The 19,003-nt window shown below is 49.0% G+C and overlaps 2 protein-coding genes across 3 annotated transcripts in view; both read left to right on the plus strand.

Annotated features, from left to right (window-relative positions):
- The first annotated feature begins 1,128 nt into the window (after window positions 1-1,128).
- Window positions 1,129-11,929, plus strand: ESS2 (ess-2 splicing factor homolog). The gene is made up of 10 exons (XM_058851063.1): window positions 1,129-1,349; window positions 1,646-1,814; window positions 2,715-2,810; window positions 3,129-3,295; window positions 4,068-4,185; window positions 4,638-4,771; window positions 4,914-5,016; window positions 5,990-6,099; window positions 7,010-7,125; window positions 7,676-11,929. The coding sequence occupies exons 1-10, from the start codon at window positions 1,203-1,205 to the stop codon at window positions 7,959-7,961; spliced, it is 1,446 nt and encodes a 481-aa protein (XP_058707046.1). The 5' UTR covers window positions 1,129-1,202; the 3' UTR covers window positions 7,962-11,929.
- A 1,470-nt stretch (window positions 11,930-13,399) lies between these two features.
- Window positions 13,400-19,003, plus strand: part of DGCR2 (DiGeorge syndrome critical region gene 2) — a 45,324-nt gene continuing 39,720 nt past the window's right edge. For both annotated transcript variants that reach the window (XM_058851363.1, XM_058851364.1), the window contains exon 1: window positions 13,400-13,777. In XM_058851363.1, the coding sequence (XP_058707346.1) occupies window positions 13,699-13,777 (79 nt within the window). In that variant the 5' untranslated portion in view covers window positions 13,400-13,698. The remainder of the gene's footprint in view (window positions 13,778-19,003) is intronic.

The raw sequence follows: 19,003 nt of genomic DNA on the forward strand, positions 1-19,003 counted from the left end.
CAGCAAAAGGGAATCTCTGTGATTCACACAGGAGGAGGATGGGTAAAAGCAGACATACCTCCTCCAAATCTAGTTCACGTGGCATATAACTTGGCAGGCAGGATGTGCAGGGGACAGAGCTGTACAGGTGTTAAATGTATGTGCTTTAAGAGAAGGGGAGACTCCCCTTCTTGTCTTTGCTCTGTGCACATAGTATTTGTGCTTGTTTTATTGATGTAGATTTGCAAAATATCCTACAAATGAATGGTTCCTGTTTGCAGCACCTCAGTGGCATCTAGAGTCGCTTTTGGGGTTGAACTTGCTGGACAAGCAATTTATTTAATAACAAAGAAACACGGTTTTCTCCCCATCGCCCTGGGGAGAGGTGATGACCCTGCTGTGGTGAGAGGGTTGGCACAGACACCTTCACCCTGCTGCCAGCCGGTCCGTGTCACAGCGAGCCGTGCCCGTGTTCCCGGCGGGGCCAAGGAGAGCCCACGAGCTGGAAAGCAGCGACATCAATAAAACTGCCCTGCAGCCAGCCGGGGGTCCCGCTCCCCGGGAAACCCGGGGTGGTTCTGAATTGGTCTGAAGAGACGGTGGGGGTGTTGGGGGGATCCGCCCGGCGCCCATCCCGTGTCCCATCCCGTGTGTATCCCGGATCCCACCCTGGCGCCCACCCCGGTTCCCATCCCGGTTCTCACCCCGGTTCTCACCCCGGTTCCCATCCCGGTTCTCACCCCGGTTCTCACCCCGGTTCCCATCCCGGTTCTCACCCCGGTTCTCACCCCGGTTCCCATCCCGGTTCTCACCCCGGTTCTCACCCCGGTTCCCACCCCGGTTCCCATCCCGGTTCCCACCCCGGTTCTCACCCCGGTTCCCACCCCGGTTCCCATCCCGGTTCTCACCCCGGTTCCCACCCCGGTTCCCATCCCGGTTCCCATCCCGGTTCCCACCCCGGTTCCCATCCCGGTTCCCATCCCGGTTCTCACCCCGGTTCTCACCCCGGTTCCCATCCCGGTTCCCATCCCGACCCTCGGTCGGTGTCGCCGCTGTCACGGCGCGGGTCCGGCCGGGTCCTCCGGGCCGGCAGGGGGCGCACGCGGCCCCGCGCGCCTCTCGGGGCGGGGCGGGCATTCCGATCCCCGCGGCGCGGCCGTGTGACGTCACGGGCCGTGGCGTTCCCGGCGGAGGAGGAAGCGGAGGGGAGCGGTTCTGACGCGATGGAGGCGATACCGGCACCCCCGGCCTCTCCCGCCGCACTGGTGCCGGCTACCGCCGCGGGGCCCGTCGCCGTGACGGGGAAGGAAGTGGTGTCGCCGGCCCCGAGGCACCCGAAGAAGATCCTGGATGAGGAGGCTTATATCGAGGTAAGGCGGCGGGCCTGGGCCTAGTGGTGCTTGGGCCGAGCGCTTCCAGCGCGGCGGGGCTCGCCTGGGATCCGCCCGGCGGGGTCGGCCCGGGCCGCTGCCCGCTGCAACCGCGGCTGCGGCCCGAAGTAGCGCTGGGGCCGCCCCTCGGGCTCCCGCCCCGCCTGCGGGGAGAGCTGTCAGCGCTCTGCCGCCGGCCCTGCCCGGCCTGCCCCTGCCTTTGCACTGCTGGCCCCGAGCTGAGCCGGCTCTCCGGGTGCCCCAGCGGAGCACTGCAGTTGTCTCTCTCTTTGTAGAGCTTAGAGAAAATCATCCAGCGAGACTTTTTTCCTGATGTGGAGAAGTTGCGAGCACAGAAGGACTATCTGGAGGCTGAGGAAAATGGCGACTTGGAGAAAATGAGACAAATTGCTATCAAGTTTGGCTCTTCCTTGAGCAAATCGTTGAGGGACACACCTGCACCCTGTAAGAACTGACTCTGTGGGGCATGAGGGGTTTGTATCTCATATTCCATCTCTGCTTTATCTAACTTGGTGCAGGCAATGCTTTTCTTAAAGATTCAAGGCTGATGTTGCATGACAGCTAAGTGTACCAGTTTGAGCAGTAGCCAGTGTCAGGTGCCTCATGCTGAATTTCTCTTTGATGGTATCTAATAACTTCTTGAGGGAAGGGTTTTGAAAAAAGCAGCCTTTTAATAACCATTCCTTATGGGCATCTTCTGCTAAGTTCCTGCTCCATGGGGAATGTTATGTGCTCTTTACTGTGAGAAATTCTAAGTTACATGTTGAATCCTTATTTTAGTTTGTAGCTTTAGGGGTTCTTGTTGCATCTACAGACATTTGAGATATTCATGTACTGGGGACAGAAAGTGTGGGAAGCTTGTGGTTATCAGAGGTTCCTACAGCAGCTATGCCGTATTCTGCTTTATGTCTTCTTTCACTTCCAGTTCAGGTGTTTTTTAAAGCCCAGCCTCTGCAGTGGAGTTTGGGTAAGGGGCTTGTGACAAAGGGCACATGTCACCAGGTGCTGTCCCTTCCTCCCCTGTTGCAGGTGCTGGCCCTGGCCTGGACTCAGTTTGATCTGCTGCTGCTTTTGCTGGCAAAAGCAGGGTGTAGGGTGACAAATATATTGGGCTGTGGTTCTCCTGGGATCTCTCCCAGCAGGAGAAAAACATCTTAGACGGGGCCAAAACCTTGTCTGAAGGTTGAAACAGAATTGAATAGAACATTTTGGAGTTTTTTTCACAAGTTTTAATGTAATTGTTGTTCTCTTGATATGCCTTCTGTGGCTTGCTTGGTACATGATCCTTACAGCACATCCTATTGTGTGCTCCAGTAACCAAGTGAATCTTTTTTTTGGGAGCAGATGTTACCCCAGCCACGTTTGAAACCCCAGAAGTGCATCCAGGTAGCCTTCCAGCGGGAAATAAATCTAAAGTTGGCATCAAGACTGCAGAAGAAGGTAAGAGAATTATGTTTCTTCAGCTGAATTCCTCCAAAAATAAATTCTCTGCCAGCAGCTGGCCACTTGTACATTTCACCTTTAAAATAAATGGCTACAAATGCCTTAAAAGGGTTTATTGAAAGTTGGTTATATGTGTTCCAAACCTGATTTATTATTGCACCACTCTGTGTGGATCTGTTTCTTTGACCAAGCTTAGTGTTGGTTGCTGGTGTGTCTGTGGAAGGCTTGCTGCCAGGAGGGTTAAGAGGTAGATACACTGCTCTTATAGAAAGGGAGGCATTAACCTTCCTCAGGCTTCTTCCCTTCTCTTGTCAGGAGAAGCAGAGAAAGATGATAAAGATGCTCTTCCCAGCCTGGACACCTTCTTGGCAAAGCACACGAGTGAGGATAATGCTTCCTTTGAGCAGATCATGGAAGTGGCCAAAGAGAAGGAGAAAGTCAAGCACGCCTGGCTGTACAGCGCAGAGGAGGAGTACACCCGGGTAGGGAATTGCCTCAGCTCTGTCTGTGCTCCTCCAGAGGGACACTGCAGGGAAATACCATTTCACTGTGTTTCTGCTATGGCTCACTTTACTGGGTCTTGTGACTGCTATTTGCTTCATTGTGCATTCCTGGTTTTTCCCCATTCTGTCAACAGTGCTGACTTAGTTGCTGAGGCTTTGTCTCTTCTGCAAGCTTTGAGACTGCAAAACACTGCACAGAGTGCAGGTATTGCTGTCCTTGGTAGCCTCTTCTGTAAGAAGCAACACCAGGGAGAGCAGCTGAGCACAGCTCCTGTTGTTTGTCCATCATTATTTGCAGTCTGATTGTCTGTCTTATTTCAGTTTCTGTTATCAGTAATAACCCACTCAGCTGCTGAAGCACAGAACTGCATGAGCGTGGCTGGCTGTGCTGCCTTCCTCAGCTACCTGCAGGGGAGGTCCAAGAGCTGTTCTGGGCCTGCCTTGTCAGTCTTTAACCATCAGCAGTGAGCAGCTGGCACAGATGTGTCATGGATGGCTGTGGATGCAGTGCCTTTTAATGAAGTTTGGCACTGACGTGGGTGTTTGCTGCTGTTGTTTTGAGGGAGTGTTATTTTTTATCTCAGCTATCCCTCAGAGTCTGTTACATACGTTATGCAAAGTTTTCTAGGGCAGGTGGTTGAGCTTGTGACTGAGCTCTCCAAGTTGTGTCTGCCTGAATAAAAGATTGCAGGAGGCTGCTTCAGACTCCTTTTTTTTCACCTTTTAAAATTTTTTTCCATTGCCCTTTCAGCGACAGAATGAAAACCTGGCACTTCCTTCAGCTGAGCAGCAAGCTCTGGAGAACGTGAAAGCTGGACTGGATACCTGGGAATACACAGCTCGAAACACCCTCATGTATTATCCAACAGGTGAGGCACTGGTTCTAGGTGGGTTGGCTCTAAACAGTGCTTACAGCATTTCTCTATAGGACTGGGCAGCTCCTACAGGTAATGCTGTGCTTTTTCTTCTGTAAGGTTGTTTTTAAAAAGTGGGGTTTTTCCTTTTTTCCTTGGCCTCTGATTCTAAAGTTTGATCATGTTCTATTTGCCATTGAAAAGCTCATCTGTACTATAAAAGTACTTGTTTTCAGCAGCCAAAGCTCTTTCCTGGTGCGCCTTCTTTATGAGCACTTGTCATCGTCATTCATTGTTTTCTTCTGCTCAAAGAATCCTCCTTGGACTTGTTAGTCTGTTTATTGCTGTAGAAAAATATATATTTTTGTAAATGTAGTTTTCTTTTTTGGCTATAAATGTACAATTGCTAATTTCTGTGAACCAGTGAAGCAAAGAGCCCTTTTGTAAAAGCTGTTTGGCTTTTCAAGGTGTACCTGATGAGAGTGATGTCTTTAAGAAGCCCAGGGAAGTCGTGCATCGAAACACCCGTTTTGTGAAGGACCCTTTTAGCCAAGCTGTGAGCAAATCACAGCTCCAACAAGCTGCAGCCCTCAATGCTCAGGTTGGATAATTTTACTTTTTACTCAGACCTAGTTAGGCTTTGGCCTCTGGTGTGGTTCATCCCCCCAGAGAGCGCTGTGTGTGTGCTGGATACAGCTGACTCACCGTTCTCCATAAGAATGGCGTTTTCTTTTTTATTTCAGTACAAACAGGGCAAAGTGGGACCTGATGGGAAAGAACTGATACCCCAAGACTCTTCAAAAGTGAATGGGTATGGATTCGTGGCTACCCCCTCTCCAGCCCCAGGTAAGAGGGTTTTCTTACTTCTCCTGCTTTAAGAGGACTATTACTGCACTTACTTTGGTGCTCTGTTTAGCACTTGGGTGTCATTACAGGGTTAGATGAGGAGGTAAAACTTCATGCCACGTATGCCAGCTGCATTCAGGGTTTAAATCCTAGTCCAGTACACTGGTAGGAGAAGTCACACTGCACAAGAGGCTCTGAGCAAATTGCTGTGCCATTGCTCAGGCATCATCTAACTGTGGGATATTTTGTTAGAGCAAACTGATTATTTTTTTCCAGTTGAAAAGTTGTATCTGAATTTGTAGCTGTTCTGCACCAGCCATGCTGTTTCCCTGTGCTTTTTCTGGTTATGCCAACACCTGAATATAGTGGGGCTTTCCCTCTGCAAAACCTGTAGATGGCGTTTGGAGCACCTCCTTTTGCCATCATGAATGCCTTTTCCAAACCCTGGACAGCGGGATTTTCCAGCCTAATCGGGCTCTTAAAATCCTCTCTACACCTGTTAGACAAGGTGCAATCACTGTTTGGTACAGGCTGTCCCTGAGGTGATTGGAGGGTACATTTGGCTTTACATGTTTCTGTAAGTCCTCTGCCTCTTTTCTTATTTTAAAGAGTTGCCCATGTTGAAGGAGTTCTCATACAGCGGCCAAGGGGAGGACTAGTACTGTAGAGGGAAAAATGAAAGTGTCACTAATCAAAAGCTTAGCAAATGGAAAAATAAAGACATGGAAAGGGTGGTGCTAAAGAGGGAAAGGTTGTTGTAAACGAGAGGGTGACACAGCTACAGGCAATCCCTTTTAATGGGAACCACGTGTCACTATCCACACTGGCTGTGATTTCCTCTGTAGTAGAGGGCCTCCTTTGTTGATGAATTTCCTGCTTTTCCTAACTTGCTTTTCTCTTTTTTTTGTGGTGAATGAATAGTCAAATTAGTCAAACATCTTGCATAGACATAACTTGTTGGATTTGTTTTTAGGTGTGAATGAGTCGCCTTTTATGACATGGGGTGAAATTGAAAGCACCCCATTGCGTCTGGAAGGGTCAGAAAGACCATATGTGGATAGAACACCTGGACCAGCTTTCAAGGTATTTCATGTCAGCAAATCAGCATGAGATTCTTTTCTGGGGGGGAGAACTAAGAAGGGAAAGGCAAGTGAGTAAGTAATAGATTAACGTGGTGTGTGACACATCTCTGGGTGGTGTTCCCCGTCCTTGAAACTAATAACCTAGTTTGTGCTTGGAGGGTGGAGGTGAGCATGGATCCACATGAAATCTTGGTGGAGCTACCTGAGGTGGCATACACACTGCTGGCAGGAGAATGAGATTCTGCATTTGGTGGTGGGCCCAGACAGAGGGGTTTTCAGAGGAAGCTGAAAACACAGCTCAAATTTTCTGGTTTTAATGTGTGAATAGGTAGAAATTATAGCATCTTCCTCTGTCTTTATCTTCTGGCTGTCGCAGCCTGAGGCAGGTGTATCAGTTGAGAGTAGAAAAGACACTCTGGCTTTGCTAATGGCACCTAACCCTGCATGCTACTTGTCTCCTGCTGGTGTCTTTGAATGTGAGCTGTCTGAGACTCTTAGTTTAAGAAAGGTGTAATTTACTGTATGTGCTTCTGTTTTGTCAGTCTCCAAAGGCTTTGACTGGTTCTCCTGCTGTTTAGCAATGTCTGTGTATGCCTGAGAGCTGGCTGGCTACAGGCCAGGCAAGACACAGGTGACATTGTTTGTCTAGGAGAAACAGCAGGAGGAAATGCCAGAGGTAATGGCTGCTTCCTTTACTGGACTGGTTTTACAATTTTTGCTACTTGCTAAGGCAGGTTGAAGGTCTCTGTGTCCTCTCTGGCTTTAATGCAGCAGCAGAGAGGTTCAGGCTGACCCCACTTCTCCCTGCTTTAGATCCCTGTACATTGGAATCCAGCTTTGAAGGTGCTTTGACTCATTTTTTGCAGCACTCTTGAGTGCCTTGGTAAGTGAACTGTGTGATGCATTTATAGATCCTGGAGCCTGGGCGCCGTGAGAGATTAGGACTCAAGATGGCCAATGAAGTGGCAGCTAAAAACCGAGCAAAGAAGCAGGAGGCACTTCGAAAAGTGACAGAAAACTTGGCCAGGTGAGACTTCTGTTTTGACAGCAGAACTGGGGGTGGGTATTATCTGATGAGATGTAAATCAGCATATGTAGAAAGGGAGAAATGATGGTAAGGAAGGACCCTGGAAGCAGGAGGAGGTACATTTGGACTGAAAGTTTTTAGAAATTAAAAATTTAGAAATTAAAAAAAAACTTAATTCCTGAGGGAAAGTGGCTGGTGGCTCTCCCTGACACTCCTTGTCAGGATCAGTGCTCTGCCCTACAGCCACCCAGCAATACCTCTGGATCAGTGTCTTGCTCGTTGCAAAGAGGAGACATGATGAGAGTTGCTTGGGGGGGATCACAGGAAGAGCAGAATGGGCTCAAAGGAAAAGCCACGCAGTGCCACTCAGGTTTTTCTGTCAGTTGTTTCTCTAGAGAGACAGGCTGCATTTACCTGCAGGCAGAATGACTTCTGCAGGCAGTGGGTCTGCTCTGTGGGGGGAACTGATGTAGGGAGGCAGTATTGCTTTTCCTGATGAAGGCAGATCTTTTTACTGTAAAATCTCTTAAAACTGTTTATTCTATTTCAGCCTTACTCCAAAAGGACTAAGCCCAGCAATGTCACCAGCTTTGCAAAGACTTGTAAACAGGACTGCAAGTAAATACACCGACAAAGCCCTGCGAGCCAGCTACACTCCTTCCCCAGCCCACACAGGAACTCCTGGTTACAAGACCCCGGCCAGTGGGCCTCAAACGCCCCAGAGCACCCCACAGTCTAGGACGGTATCTCAGACACCAATATCTCAGGATACTACATCCATCACGGACAATTTACTGCAGCTTCCCAAAAGAAGAAAGGCATCTGATTTCTGCTAAGCATTCCAATCACCACCAAGGTGATAGGGATCTGGCTGTGCTCAGTGAACTGCGGACTGGTTACTGGAAACTGGGAAAATGGCGATACTTTCTTAAAGATACATTTCTGTTTTTAAGAGAGCCATGCATTTAAGTTAGTTTCTGTACAGCTACGTCTGTTTCTTAAGTGGGGTAAGCCTTTCTAAAAGGCTAAACTGGACCTGGCTCCAGCTTGTCAAACTTGAGTTTGTAGTTTGCAGAAGAGGGGTCTCAACCATGTGTATACTGAGGTGTGACACAGAATTTTAGAGGGGTTCTCTTTAACTTGAATTTAAACTGATGCAGTTAACAAGGTTGACTAACTTTGTCATGTTGTTAAAACCAGCGTTCCTTAAGAGGACCCCATTTCCTCCTTCACTCTTTACACTTTGCAGAATGGGATTTGCCTTGCTGCTTTTGCTCAGGCTTTTCTTCTGCAGGTTTTGGGCTTCTTGGCCTGTTCTGCAGCTGGCACAGGGAAGGGGTCAGATTTGTTTTATAGCTGCTCTGTGTGTGACTCCATAGAGTTGCTGATCACGATGCAGGGACGAGACTGTCCTGTGTCATCCACCAAGATGACAGTGCCATCCTGAAGGACAGAAGTGGTACCTCTGATAGCCACACTGGGGCTTTTGTTTGCCGTTGTCCTCCAATTCTTTGAAAATTTTGGCTTTGGTCTTATAATTGGCCAAAAAAAGGAAAAGCAATTTTAGCCATACATAGCCTGCACTCAGTACTGTGGTTGCTGCATATGAGCTGACCTTTGTGTATGGGATCAGCCCTTGTGGTGTGATCCAGCCTGGAGAAGCACTATTACCCTTCTGGATTAAGCAGGTGTGGCCAGATGTTTTCACTTCTTGCAGCACACCTGAGTACAAGACACTACAGTTGGCAGTATTGGCATTTGCTATAGTCAAGTGATGTTTTACTGAGGGAACATCCAAGGAAAGTCTTACCCAGCAGCTTGAGTATCTGCAGCCTTCTCTAAGATGTGGGGTGTTGGGTGCTGTGTTTGTCTTGGTGGAGAGCTTCCTTTTGTGTGGTTTCCTCTGCCACTTCCAAAACTCGTGTCCCTGACTGTGAAAAACCCTTCCAAGGGACTCAGTTTTTATAGTGCACCTTGTAAAAATAAATTGATCAACATGGCATAGCTAGGAATCATGACTCAAAATTTAGTAATTTTTACCTTTTTTTTTACCTTGAAAGCTATGTTTTTTTCTTTAAGCAAAAAAATTATTCTCAGGTACTCATGAATTAATGTAAAAGGACTGCATTTACTAAGCTTTTCATGCTTTAAGGACTGAACTGTCTAAATATGAACCAAGTTCTTACGTAATTTAAAGTACTAATTATTTATTTCATAGTGAAATGCTTGTCTCCATTAAGCACAGGACCTCTCCGTTAGGTACACGGGCAGATGGTCAGACCCTGGCCTGCAGTTTGGGTCACTGGGGACACCAGGAGCAAGGAGTGGATGTGGAATTCCTGCTCATTTGTAGGTGCAGAAGCTGCTCTGAGTGTGGGATGCACAGAAAGGCTGAGCAGCATTCGAGGGACTGCAGATGGGGTGTACACATGGATCAGGAGTGGGATGTGACACCTCTCTGCCACAGCATTCTGAACTGGCTGTGCTCATACCAAGGTGTAGCTGGAATATAGGGGGAATGTGATATCTGAGGGCGGTTAGTTCCACATTGTGCAATTCATGCTTAAAAGCAGACTGCATTAAATATCCTGTGGATGATGTTGGTTTTGTGTTTGCCCTCAAGTGAGTTAACCTAGACAGCCACACTAAAATCACAGTCTTGATTCTGCCACACTGACGGGCCTTCACATGTTTTTGGAAATGGAACTTATTTTCAGTTACATGCTGTAAAACTGGATCTGTTGAAAGGGCTGTAGTGCTCTTCAGATTGGCTGTTCCTGTAATGCCTGCTGTAATGTCTGTTCTCTGCTTCCTGCTGCAGTTCAGCCCCTGCTATCTCTAATTAGTGAATCAGTAAATTCTTCACTGCCAGATATTTTTGCTGCTGTAGCAGTGGCAGATAATGTGCCTTACAGGGCCAAATCCAGTGTGAAAAAACATCTTGGTTTTTGATGACTGGTGATTTTCTTTCCCTTCGCATTTTCAGCAGATTATTTTTCTTTTGCTGTTGCAATATATCTGCATTTTCCTATGTGCAAGGCCCGAGCACACTTGCTCCCTCAGCCATACCAGCACCTGGAGCTCTCCTGATGCTGCAGAGGTGGCTGGCAGTGAGCAGTGGTGGCCCCAGGCCTCTCCTGGGTGGCCAGGCTGGCTCTGGTGTGTTACTGGATGCTTGGGAGCCACGGTGGACCTATGTCCACATGGTGTGAACACCATCACAGCCAGAGGTTGTGTGGGCTTGCTATGTGCAGCCTGGGCCTTGGCTCCTTGGCCCAGGCAGGAAGGAAAATGGGAAACCACGGGAGATTCTTGTTCTTTTAAGTCTAATCAAGCTGGTTCTCTGAGCCCTTCACCTTCAGGGCCAGGAGCCTCTCCCTGGCCCTGGGGGTAACCATCTCTGCTGTGGTGCAGGGTCTGCAGCTTTTCACCCATCCAAAAGCAGGTTCCGGTAAGGGAACTGATTATTTAGGTCAAAAGGGAAGCTGTGGTTGGAGTTACTTTGTTGTTTTGGAGGATTGGGCTATTTCTCTGCAAAAATAAAGGAAATGGGTCTACTTTCTTCAGGGGAGAGGGAAATGGAGCAATTCTCACTTCCTCATATTTGCACGTTTTGCCTCAATCCCAGCTTAAGGCTGCTGGCCTAACAGCAGCTGGCTCCAAGCCCCAGCTCAGGGTCAGGCCAGGGCCAGAGATGGGTTCAGCCACGCTCACCACAAGCCCCTTCCCCCACTTCTCCTGGCCCCAGCAGCTGACCTGGCACAATCTGGGGCAATGGGTGCCTCTCACCCTTCACTTTGCTGCTGCTGGGCCGTTCATTGCCCCTTTGCTCAGGGGTGCTGAGGGGCGGCCGGGCACATGGGTGTGCTTCAGACCTCCCTCTCTGGAGCTGCTGCAGGACATGGCATGGGGTAAACAAGGCCTTCCTTGCCTTGTGCCAAAAGCCAGGGATAAGCAGCCTGTGTGCCCTGCTCTCGCAGTGGAGGCATCATAGGATATTTGTTTATGCATCACCCTGTATGGTGTAATGCCCAGGCCCTGGGGTGGATAAGGATACCCTGGATCAGTCTGGGGTTGGCCTATGAGGCTGTGCTGCAGGAAGGCAGGCTCAGAACAGTCTGTCCCCACAGCATCCCATGGGAGGAGCGAAGCTGGGGAGTTTAGTGCTCACTCTTTGTGCTGGAGGATGTTGTCATACTTCAGGTCCCCACAGGCTCTTGGATCGTGACAGTATTTGGCAGCACATGAGAGCTGGGAAAGTGGGTTTTGGCCTAAATCTAGAGCCAGTGCCCTGCTGCTTGTGACACACTCCAGCGGGTCCCCAAGCACATTCCTGGCCACCCAGTGCTCCTGAGGCCCCCAGGGCTCACAGCTCCAAACTCACACTTGCTGCAACCCCAGCTCCAGGGAGCTCTTGGTAGGCACCAATTTGCCCTCCCATGTTAAACTGCACATTTGGGTTTGGAAGAAGCACCTCCCTGGAGCCACTGACCTGAGCAGTGCAACAGCTCCTGGGGGGACGGAGGCAGTGAGTGCTCAGGAAATCCTGCAGAAGCCCTGATCCCTGCCGACAGGTTGGCAGCTGACCTGTGGGGCAGTCAGTGACTGATGGGGAGCAGGAGCCATGAGAGAGCAGAAGTAGCTGCACATCCATCAGGAAAGCCCTTGAGAAAAGTTTGCAACTAGGTATACTGAGTAATTTGTATTAACTGGGAAACAGTGGGTAAAATTAGGTCAAAATGGTCCTTACTGGCATTGCAATGTTTTATTTGAGAACTACAAGTTGTAGCAAAAGAATACAGAACATCTCACTGTAAATATTAAAAATATATAAACATTTCCAAGGCACCTTCCCAGGCTTTTACTTTGACTAGGTTGTATTAAAAAGCTGGAATTCCCTGCAGAGGAAAGTGACAGCTCTCTGTTGACCGTGGGTCAGCCATTGTGTCCGGCCCCTGGCTGAGCCCATGTCCTGGTGCTGCCCAAACACCCCCTTGTGAGTGAGAACTCCGGAAGAATTTGGGAAGTGAGTGTTGATGCTGAAACTGCCTTTTGATCCCAAATGCTACCCGGGATGACCTCCATCCAGCACCAGGAGAGTTGTGGCACTGGGCCGCTGTCTCCAGCCAGGGACAGCCACCACCCTGCCCAGCTGAGAGTGCAGCAACACCCAGGGTCAAATTCCTACAGGCACCTGTCACTTGCAGGGCCACTAACAATGACCTGAGCCACATAATTAATTTTCTTTATTCATTTCCTCTCTGTCTGGGCCTGGGAACTGGGAACGCAGCGTTTCCAGGAGCTATGGAAACACCTGGCTGGCTCTGGCACTGCGGGGTGCTGGCTGTGGGAATGTCCCAGCCCCAGGCGCGGCTTGTCGGTGTGCCAACCTACAGACATGAGAACGGGGACTGTCTCATCCTGCTACGGCCCACAGTAGTGAAGAAGCAAAAGATGGGAGATGGTTGGGGCTGGGAAAGTCCAGAGCTTTGTGCCTCTGGTGCAGGATAGGCAAGGCGGTGGCACTGGGAAGTCCCGGCAGAGGCAGAGAAAGACGGTCTCAGCAGAGATGGAGGGGACCTGGAAAGGCTGTCCCGGGGTACAGAGGGAGCCGATTGGATCTGTCCCAGCGGGAATGGGAAAGGCTGTCAGGGAGTGATGGATGTGAGCAGGAAAGGACACTCCAGCTGGGGACAGGGAAATGCTGCTCTGGGCGAAGAGGGGACTGGTAGAGGCTGTCCTAGGGAGGTGGAGCGAACTGAGCAAGACTATCCTGGGGGGAATGGGGCTTCCACTGTGGTGAGGACAGAGGGGGCTGACAGAGGCCGTCCTGGGGGCTGTGGTGGCCATCACTGGCCATCCCGCGGGCTGTGGTGGCCATCACTGGCCATCCCGCGGGCTGTGGTGGCCATCACTGGCCATCCCGCGGGCTGTGGTGGCCATCACTGGCCATCCCGCGGGCTGTGGTGGCCATCACTGGCCATCCCGCGGGCTGTGGTGGGCATCACTGGCCATCCCGCGGGCTGTGGTGGCCATCACTGGCCATCCCGCGGGCTGTGGTGGCCATCACTGGCCATCCCGCGGGGGGCCAAGGGGCCGCTGTGGGGTCCCGGGGAGCGCGAGGCCTCCCCGCCACCGCCCCCTGCCGGCGGCCCCGCCCCGCCCGGCCCCGCTTGTCCCCGCCCACCGCCGTAAGTGGGCGGGGCGTGCGCTGATCCTGGCGCTCGGCCCCGCCCCCCGAGTGCCGATTGGGCGGGCGGTGCGCGGCGGGAGGGGGCGTGGCGGCGCGGGCACGGCGGCGGGGAGGCGCGGCCGCCATCTTGTGCGCCGGCGGAGCCCTGCGAGCCGCCCCAGCGCGGCCGCCCGACCCGCGCCGCTCCCGCCGCTCCCGCCGCAGCCAGGGCCGCCGGCTCCGCCCGGGGCGGCGGCGAACGGCGGAGGGAGGGCAAGGGAAAAGCTCGGTGCGGACCGGGGCCCCCCGCGGGCCCGGCGGCGGCCCCTCCTCCCGCCGCTCCGCGCGTCCCTCCCCGCGGGTTTGTGGCGCTGTGCCGGGGGAGGATGAACGGAGGATAAATGGTGCCCAAGGCGGACAGCGGCACCTTCCTCCTCCTCTTCCTCCTGGTGCTGAGCATCACCGAGCCGCTGCGGCCAGGTAGGGGTGGCGGCGGGGCCGGGGGTGCCGGGCCCGGGCGGCCCAGGGTGAGCCCCCGGGGTCGCTGGGGACAGCCCGGCTCGGGGGGCGGAGTGGCCGGAGCCGGCCCCTCCGGGCAGCTTTGGGCTTTGCTGCTGCTTTGTGTGTTTAAACGGAGCCGGGACGCGGCCGAGCATCGGTCTCCTGTGCCGGCTGCCTGGATCCAAGAGAGCCTGGATTTACCCTGGGAGTCCGGGTAAAATGTTCGTGTCAAAGTGTGAAATCTTGTGTAGAAATCTACATAACCCTGACGGTAATGAGCGCAGAAAATGTGGTGACTAAGTTTTCAGGTGCTTGTTACTTGCCTGCTTTTATGTTGTGGGCCTTGGGTGCCTACATGGCCAGGCAAAATGCTTACTTTCGAAGTGCCATTTAATCCTGCCAGAAAGAGGAAAAAAAACTGCACCTGGTTCGTCTTTCTGGCTCTGTTTGTGCTTCTTTTAGGGAAATAATTTAGCGATGAAGTTTGTGTGCTAGCTGCTAGGCATGGTGCTTAAAATCTTAAGATGATTAACTTAGGAGAAATGGTTGGTGTTTGCCGGTGGAAAACTACGGTTTTTCTAGGTATATCGCTCAGCTGGGGTTTCTTTTTGGGTGTTGAACTCTGTTGGAGCTTGGCAAAGCCCTCGGGTATCATGGGCAGCTCTTGCCAAAGCGTGAGGCTGCCTGGGGTGGCTTTGCAGGTTTGGAAATCGCCCTCCCATCGCACCAAGCGACTGTTCTGGGTGATATGTGCTCCTAGTAAATAGGAGACTAAGTACCGTGGTGTACTTTGAAACCCCCTTGCTCTTTCTCTTCGAAATAAATTTTATGACCCAGACTAATAAAATATAACAGTATTAATGAACTGAAAAGTATTAATGAGCTCACTCTAAGTGAGTTCCCGGCAGAGCTGAAAAACAATTGGGTCAGTGTAGGCAGAGTTATTGAAATAACTAACTTGGGTGTTGAAACATTTCTGTGTCTGCCTTGTTTTGTTTTAGCTTGTTTTTTTGGCAGTGCAGTGTATATACAGGGTTTATGATATGCACTTAAGTAGCCAAAAAAACCCTGTTGTGTTGGTAGCCTAGTATTATTGCAGCTAGAGGCTTTCATGGCTGAGAAGGTACTATGTAAAACTGATTTCAAGCAGCTCCTTTTTGCTAGCACAAAGTGCCACAAGCTGCTGGATTGCTGGGTGAAAAGGTTCAGCTTATTCAGAGCTGTCTCTGCTTTTACAGGTAGGTAGGCCTGACCCCGAACTCTGTTGGTGTTAAGCATTGTTGCCTCCGAGAAATTCAAAAATGGCATTTTTCATATTGTGTCACGTTTGTCACTCCAGTTTGATATTGTACCTCTGTCAGCAGCTGATGCTTGATGGATGAGCACAAATTTTTCACTTGGATTTACTTTGTTAAGATGAATTATGTTTTTCCACTGGTGCTCTAATGTACCTGCTTTAGAGATTGGCGGTGCTGTAGCCTTGCTGGCAGAAGTGTCCTTGTGAACAAACCTTAACTCATCTGCTCTGGTTCTACACCACTGGCTTTGAAACTTGTAGTGTTAGAATTGCCCTGTGGCAACTCCATAAGCATTCCATGAATTTTGCTCAAACCATATGTATTCCTGAACCTAAGGTGAAGTACTGCAGCTGGATGTGGTGCTGCAGCTGGAATTCCTTGCTGTATGAGGAGTTCCTGAGTTCCATTTGGAATATACTCATCCATCCTGTTTACGTGGTTGAGCGTGGTGGTTGAGCTGTCCATGGTGATGCCTCTCCCTCCTCCTCAGAGGAGAGCCCATCTCTTCTGGGTGGCATCACAGCTCTTTGCTGATGTCATCTGGATTTTTTTGGTGTGCTTCATTTAGTATCTTGAATCTGCTGTCTCAAACAAATCACCCATTTGATAGATTAATAGCACACGGTTTTATCCTGAAGCAGGAAGTGCAAGTAGGGAAAACCTTGCTCATGCAAGTACAGAGGAAATACAGAACCAAATTTACCACTTTAATCAGTGTTGAAGAAGTCTGCCATGCCATCTCTGGGGAGAGACAGCAGAAAAAGAGGAGTACTTGGACTTAGAATTTATTTTCCGGGTGATATTTGCTTTACTTTTACTTCTTTAATCCTGGGTGTTGTAGCAACTTTCTTTTTGGTTTAGGAAGGATGCCTGCAGCTTGCTTAGCTTAAATCTGCACTTGGAACTATCAGATGAGTGCTGCAGAGCGCTGGGAGGTTTTATGTACTCGGAGATGAATGTGTAGTCCCTTCACAATTCAGTCCCGGCAGATCAGGCATCTCTTTGTATTTCCATGTTAATTTGACACTAGCTTTGTATCCGTGTTCTTGCTGTGCTCTTCAGAAAAATAAAACCTTCTTTTAAGCCTCATCAACTGTAGTATCTTTTCATGCAATCTGAAAGGCAGTGATTTTACATGGGCCTATTTTTTCCTGCATTTAGGCTGAGGTGGGCTTTAGTAAATTAGGGAGAAATTAATTAAAATTTCTTTATTTTTCCTCTGTTTTTTTCTTTCTCTTGGTTACATGAGTCTGTTTTTGTGCTATTGCCATCACTAACAGCACAAGGTACTTTCAACATACCATGACATTGGCCCCAGCTCTGCAGACTTGGGTTCCTGAAGGTGCTGTGGGCAGCTGGATTTTCTGAGCCTGTGGACTTGTAATGGTAATTTTGAACCTTTGAGATTGCCACTTGGATTTCTTTTTTTTTGTCCCAGTGTTTCCATCTTTCCCGTTCTGTTTTGACCATATCCTTCGTATTTTGCCTAGTTGTCTGCTTTATAGCACATTTTTGAAAGTGTTCCATTTTTTCAAAGTAGGGCATTTCTCCTCGAGTTGTGTTACTCATTGTTTTTGGAATATGCTAGTGTGAATTGAAGCTGAATGTATCAAACTCTTCCAACTATATGGGTGTAGAGTGAAGGACTAACTTAATATTTCCTTTAAACACTTGCTGATTTTACTCTGTCTGTTGGGGGATATCTTTTTGGGGATATTTACCACAGTAGGCTTTAATTTAATAAAATCTTTTCCAGGACAACTCAAACCCATCTGCTTCAGGTTATCTGACTAGTTGGCTGAGAGAGCCAATGTCTTTGTGTAAGGAAATATTTCAGTGGTGTGTTGAGTTGCAATAAGCTGTTCTGGTGCTAGCTTAGCTTTTTCCCCGAGTTTCTGAACCAGTGCATTTCTGTCAATTGTTGGAAGAGCATCAGAGATGTAAATTGTTATGAATTCAGTTTTTCACGGTTTGAGAATATTTAGGAAGTTTCTTTTTCTGTTAACAACCCAACGCATACCGCTGAGAAGCGGAGGTTTTGGTGTCTTTGTGTCGTGTTGGGAGCTTAAGCAGTCTGGAATGACCACGCTGACATGTTTCAGAATAGTGTTTAGAGGATTAATTAAGATCATCATCACTAAAGACAATAACATGTTTTCATATTTCTCTAACAAGATACTGCTGCTTGCTAATGGAGAACACTTAAACATGGTCAGGCTTTATATTGGATTTTGTAATAATGGTTTAGTACAGAGCCTTGTGAATGTAGGTCATCGGGCTTTCTTATTAGAGCATTTGCCAGGCAGCTAAAAGCCAATTGAGTTCTTGTTCTTGCAGCGTTTTTTCTCCACTTCAAAGCCAGCTAGAGGAAGTAATTTTATTACCCAAGTTCTGTTTCAAAAAAATATTGCACAATGTACTTAATCTGCAATGCTTAGAAAGACTTGCCAGTGCAAGTGGTCTGGTTAAAACCCCACACTCCAGCTCACAGTTGGAACTTCCCGTATGCTTTGGAGCTTGCTGGCAGCTGCGGTTATGCTCTTACAGGTGGGGTGTTGGTGTTTTGACATGATACAACTGACAAGTGTGTTCAGATTGCTAACTTGTTCTTGTCTTTTAGTCAAGAGGTGTTGGTATTATGTGCAAGGCAGAACTCATCAGAGTAGAGGTCTAAGCAAACCCATGATCAGCATAGCTTCAAGGTGATCCGCTGGTGTGCTGTGACTGGATGGGTCTGGTTTTGTCCAGTTGAAGTGTACGGATTAATTCAAATGGAGACCCAAATTTATTGGTCATAAAATTTGCAGTGTTCCTCTGCTCTGGAGAGACTTTGCTGGTAGGCAAATACAAACCCTTATTTTGCTCTTTGTTGACTGTCTCCACCTTAGTGAGAGCTGTGGTGTATTATATTTATTCAGGTTCATGTTGTTGCTAGCTGCAGTTCCTGTCTGTGTATTTAGGTGAATTCCCAAGTGGAAAGTTCTAGGAGTGAGGGGTAGAAGGGTTTTTATTACACCTCCTCTGTTAATTTTGCTGAAAGTAGGTCTTGGCCTGTCTTTTAGTCTGGTGTTTTTCCTCCTCATCCCTTTGCTTCTTAATCTACTGGTTTTAAGTTTTATTTTTCTTCCTAGTGTCGCCTGTTGCTGAGTTCTTGTCCTGATGTTTCTTGCTGTGCTGGTTGCTGTTTTTACAGCTGCAGAGTGAGGATGATGGATACTAAAAAGCTTTTTTGTGGCTGGTCTCAGTGTAGCAGAGACAAAGCAGAAGGTATCAGACCTTATTAGCAGGTCTGATACTTTAAGACTGGTAATTCCTGATGTTAATTATAAAGCAAAATTTTTGAGGTGCAAGTGGATTTGCTGCTACCTGTGGCTACAAAGTAAAGGAGGAAAAAGGAGTCAGTAGTGTTGCTTGCATTGCTTTGGCTCTGAGAAGTAATAAACCTGAGGGGCACCTTGGGGGTTTGCAAACACATGACTTCTATATCCCTGCAGTAGGTTCGAGGGCAGGAGAAGGTTGGTCTAAAACAGCAGAAGTGATGGAGAATAGAGCACTGCCGCAGCCTCTCTGCAGCAGGAGGAGGCAGCTGTGCTTCTTTCTTGGTATTTGAGGGGAAAGCACAGCTAGACTGAAGAGAGAGAAATTTTAGATACTAAGTATGAAAGATGTAAAATCCCCTGGTGAACGTCAGAAAACCAGTCAAGACTTCAATGAATCATTCTGTCCCCTGGCATTACCTTTGTTAGGGCTGGTGTTGATGTTAAATTGTAATGCAGGAGTAGTAGCTACCTCTGTGGTCCATCATTGAGTAATGCCTGCGTCTCTGGGTTTTTACGTGGTGATTTCTTGGAACTTTTATAAGTTCTTGTTTGATGCTGGGAGGTGCATATGAATAATTTATTTTGTG

Source organism: Poecile atricapillus, chromosome 16 (assembly GCF_030490865.1).
Source record: "Poecile atricapillus isolate bPoeAtr1 chromosome 16, bPoeAtr1.hap1, whole genome shotgun sequence".
In the NCBI taxonomy this organism is placed as follows: domain Eukaryota; kingdom Metazoa; phylum Chordata; class Aves; order Passeriformes; family Paridae; genus Poecile; species Poecile atricapillus.

Bases quoted from the DNA above. Each gene is read 5' to 3' on its own strand.
- ESS2 (XM_058851063.1), top strand. From the start codon at position 1,203: ATGGAGGCGATACCGGCACCCCCGGCCTCTCCCGCCGCACTGGTGCCG. The intron at 4,186-4,637 runs GTGAGGCACTGG...TGGCTTTTCAAG, and splicing joins CCTCATGTATTATCCAACAG to GTGTACCTGATGAGAGTGAT. The intron at 5,017-5,989 runs GTAAGAGGGTTT...ATTTGTTTTTAG, and splicing joins TACCCCCTCTCCAGCCCCAG to GTGTGAATGAGTCGCCTTTT.